This window comes from Oratosquilla oratoria, chromosome 16, assembly GCF_046742065.1.
Source record: "Oratosquilla oratoria isolate Oo_2021 chromosome 16, ASM4674206v1, whole genome shotgun sequence".
Classification (NCBI taxonomy): domain Eukaryota; kingdom Metazoa; phylum Arthropoda; class Malacostraca; order Stomatopoda; family Squillidae; genus Oratosquilla; species Oratosquilla oratoria.
This window is the reverse complement of record NC_134792.1, coordinates 49,286,809-49,289,700: the sequence shown is the minus strand read 5'-3', so window position 1 is coordinate 49,289,700 and position 2,892 is coordinate 49,286,809. Positions and strand designations below refer to the sequence as shown.

The 2,892-nt window shown below is 37.4% G+C and overlaps 1 protein-coding gene across 1 annotated transcript in view; it reads right to left on the bottom strand.

Moving 5' to 3' along the window:
• The window catches only part of LOC143033985 (uncharacterized), an 18,852-nt gene extending 16,377 nt beyond the window's left edge, over positions 1–2,475 (bottom strand). The window contains exons 1-2 of the mRNA XM_076199765.1: positions 2,352–2,475; positions 1,374–1,519 (exon numbers count right to left, since the gene is read on the bottom strand). Coding sequence (XP_076055880.1) covers positions 1,374–1,519; positions 2,352–2,421 — 216 coding nt within the window. The 5' untranslated portion in view covers positions 2,422–2,475. The remainder of the gene's footprint in view (positions 1–1,373; positions 1,520–2,351) is intronic.
• Between the last annotated feature and the right edge of the window lie 417 nt (positions 2,476–2,892).

Sequence of the window (2,892 nt, the reverse complement as noted above, 5' to 3'; positions counted from 1 at the left end):
GATGTTGTGATGCATGAGGTGGAATCCCGTCTTCTCCTTTTATGCATGGGGGGACGGAAAGGGGGGGTCGCCGATTTAATGAAGCGGCCTTGCTGTGGATGTGCTGTGTCTTGCGACCCTGCTTCTGACCCAGGGCAGTGGACAAGGTGCAGGGATGACCCGTCATCCGGGAGTTGCTAAGATAAGAGGGAGGGTGGAGGGGTGTGGAGTGTATTCAGGGATGGAATGGGTGGGAATGATTTTATGCGTTTTTCTTTTTGGCTACCTCCCTTGTAAGGGAGAAAAAGCCTTCGTATATGTCTGTATGTACATACATACATATATCTATACATATACATACATATATATATATATATATATATATATATAAATATATGAGTGTGTATGTTCGTGTGCGTTCGTGTGTATGTGTGCAGGAAAGGCAGAAGGAAGACCGAAATAGAACAAGTTTTATTCTTTGACTATTCTATCACTGTGGTGCTTCATCGGAAAACATTCCTTCTGAAGAAGCACCACAGTGCGAAATCAGGTAAGAAACTCTCGTTTTCTTTCTGTGTTTTCCGACTGCCTCTCTTACAACCGGTCAGGATGTCTTCATGTATATATATATATATATATATATATATATATATATATATATATATATATATATATATATATATATATATATATACAGATACATACATTGATATATTTATGCATAATACTGGTAGGAAAAGGGAACATAAGTCTTTTTCTGAGCTTATTTAGGAATAAATTAACTCTATTTAAACTCCGGTATGTGTGTATTTATGTTTTTTGTGTAAGTGTGTATGTGTGAGTGTTTTTTTGTACGTGTATGTGTATATGTGCTAGTGTGTGTGTGTGTGTGTGTGTGTGTGTGTGTGTGTGTGTGTGTGTGTGTACGTGTGTATGTGTATTTGTGTGCGTGTGTTCGTGTGCGTGCGCGCGCGTGTGTGTGCGTGTGCGTGTGTGTGCGAGTGTGTGTGTGTGCGTGCGTGCGTGTGTGTGTGTGTGTGTGTGTTTGTGTGTGTGTGTGTGTTTGTATGCATGTATGTGTGCACGTGTGTTTGTGTGTGTTGTGTTTTTTTGTATGCATGTTTATATGTGTGGGTATATATGTGTATGCATGCACTGGTACATGTAAATATAAACAGATAATAATAAGTATATACGTCAACACATACCTATGATTACAACATATCCACACATATTCAAAATATCTTACACAACATAGTCGTACTCATTTATAATAACATATAAAACGGTAACTTAGTGATAATATTAGAAACTTAAGTGAATCGTAATTCTGGAAATAGTACAACATGGACGCATATGCCTAGGCAACGTAATTCAGGTGAAGAGTTCAGTACCTTGACAATCGGTATGTGATTGACACAGTGAACGTAGGAGGTGCATGACGTAGGATGCTCGAAGACTCCGTGTGGTTGAGGGCATTTCAGATGTGGGCAATGCAAAGATGCTGGGGCAACATCCGAAGCGACAGACAAAGGTCCCTCTGGTAATGGAAATAAGTAAGAAAATAAATAGATTAAAAAAAAAAAAAAAAAAAAAAAAAAAAAAAAGTAAAAAAAGCACATATATATACGAATTCATGTCTATATGCATGTATGTGTGTGCTTTTAAACACGATGTTATTACTCTGAATTAACAAGACTAATACTTTTTGAAAACTATGTTGAAAATAGATTTGGTTTCATACATGAATTAAGAAAGCATGACCGCAAATGTGGCCATCAATACTTGCCTGCAAAGTTGTGTCTGATTTTGTGTTTGTTTGTGTGTGTGTGTGTGTGTGTGTGTGTGTGTGTGTGTGTGTGTGTGTGTGTGTGTGTGTGTGTGTGTGTGTGTGTGTGTGTGTGTGTGTGTGTGTGTGTGTACGTTTGCTTTTGTACAGGGCTGAAAAACTCAGTGACGGTACTTCTACGAAAAGCAATCAAAGGCGTCTTTATTAATTTAACCCATGCAACTCCGATGACAAGATGTCTTGTCATTTGGTCAAATAAAACAAAAAATCATAAAACACCAAAATGTTTGATCAAACACCAGAAAAGTATGTCGTCAGTCCTCGCTTCGCTCGCGAGTGAAGCGGGGACTGACGTCATACTTTTCCGGTGTTTGATCAAACATTTTGGTGTTTTATGATTTTTTGTTTTATTTGACCAAATGACAAGACATCTTGTCATCGGAGTTGAATGGGTTAACGTACAACACCTTCTTAAATTCAATATCAGAAATCTTTTAGCTTTCAGATCACTGCTAGATGAACTTCACAAGACCCAGCTCTGTATAACTACAACTTCCATTCTGGGAAAGGATCAGTAACTTACTTGCCGTCGCTACCTGAAGAAGTCCCAAGATCGATGCGAGAGCCAGAAGTCTTGTCGATGGCGACCCCATGGTGGAAACTGAAGACTCATGACCGGGACTTCTCTTTACATAGTCGAGTCGAAAGCCTCTCCCTTGATATCTAATCCATGACGATAAAGGGCGCAGCAACTTCTCTTATCAGTGGATCTGCTCATTTTTTGTTTATGTTTAGGTCGTGCAATGGTTATCTAATGAAATAAAGCTCAATGTCTTATTCTGAATGGGTCTAAGATTAATTTGTAATGTGTTCAATAAATATCTATAAAACTTGGATTGAAGGTCACATATGGTATGAAAAAGATTGAATACATACATCAATTATAAATGTTGTTGCTGTAATCATTCATTCATTAACTATTTACTTAGACATTTGTGTAATAGTTCATTTATTTGCTAAATTATCCTTTGGTTGTTTAATGAATCAGCTTATTAATTTCTGTCCTCTTTTGTATTTTCTTACTTTCTCATTGATTTATCGTTTTTCTTTTGTTTATTGATTTG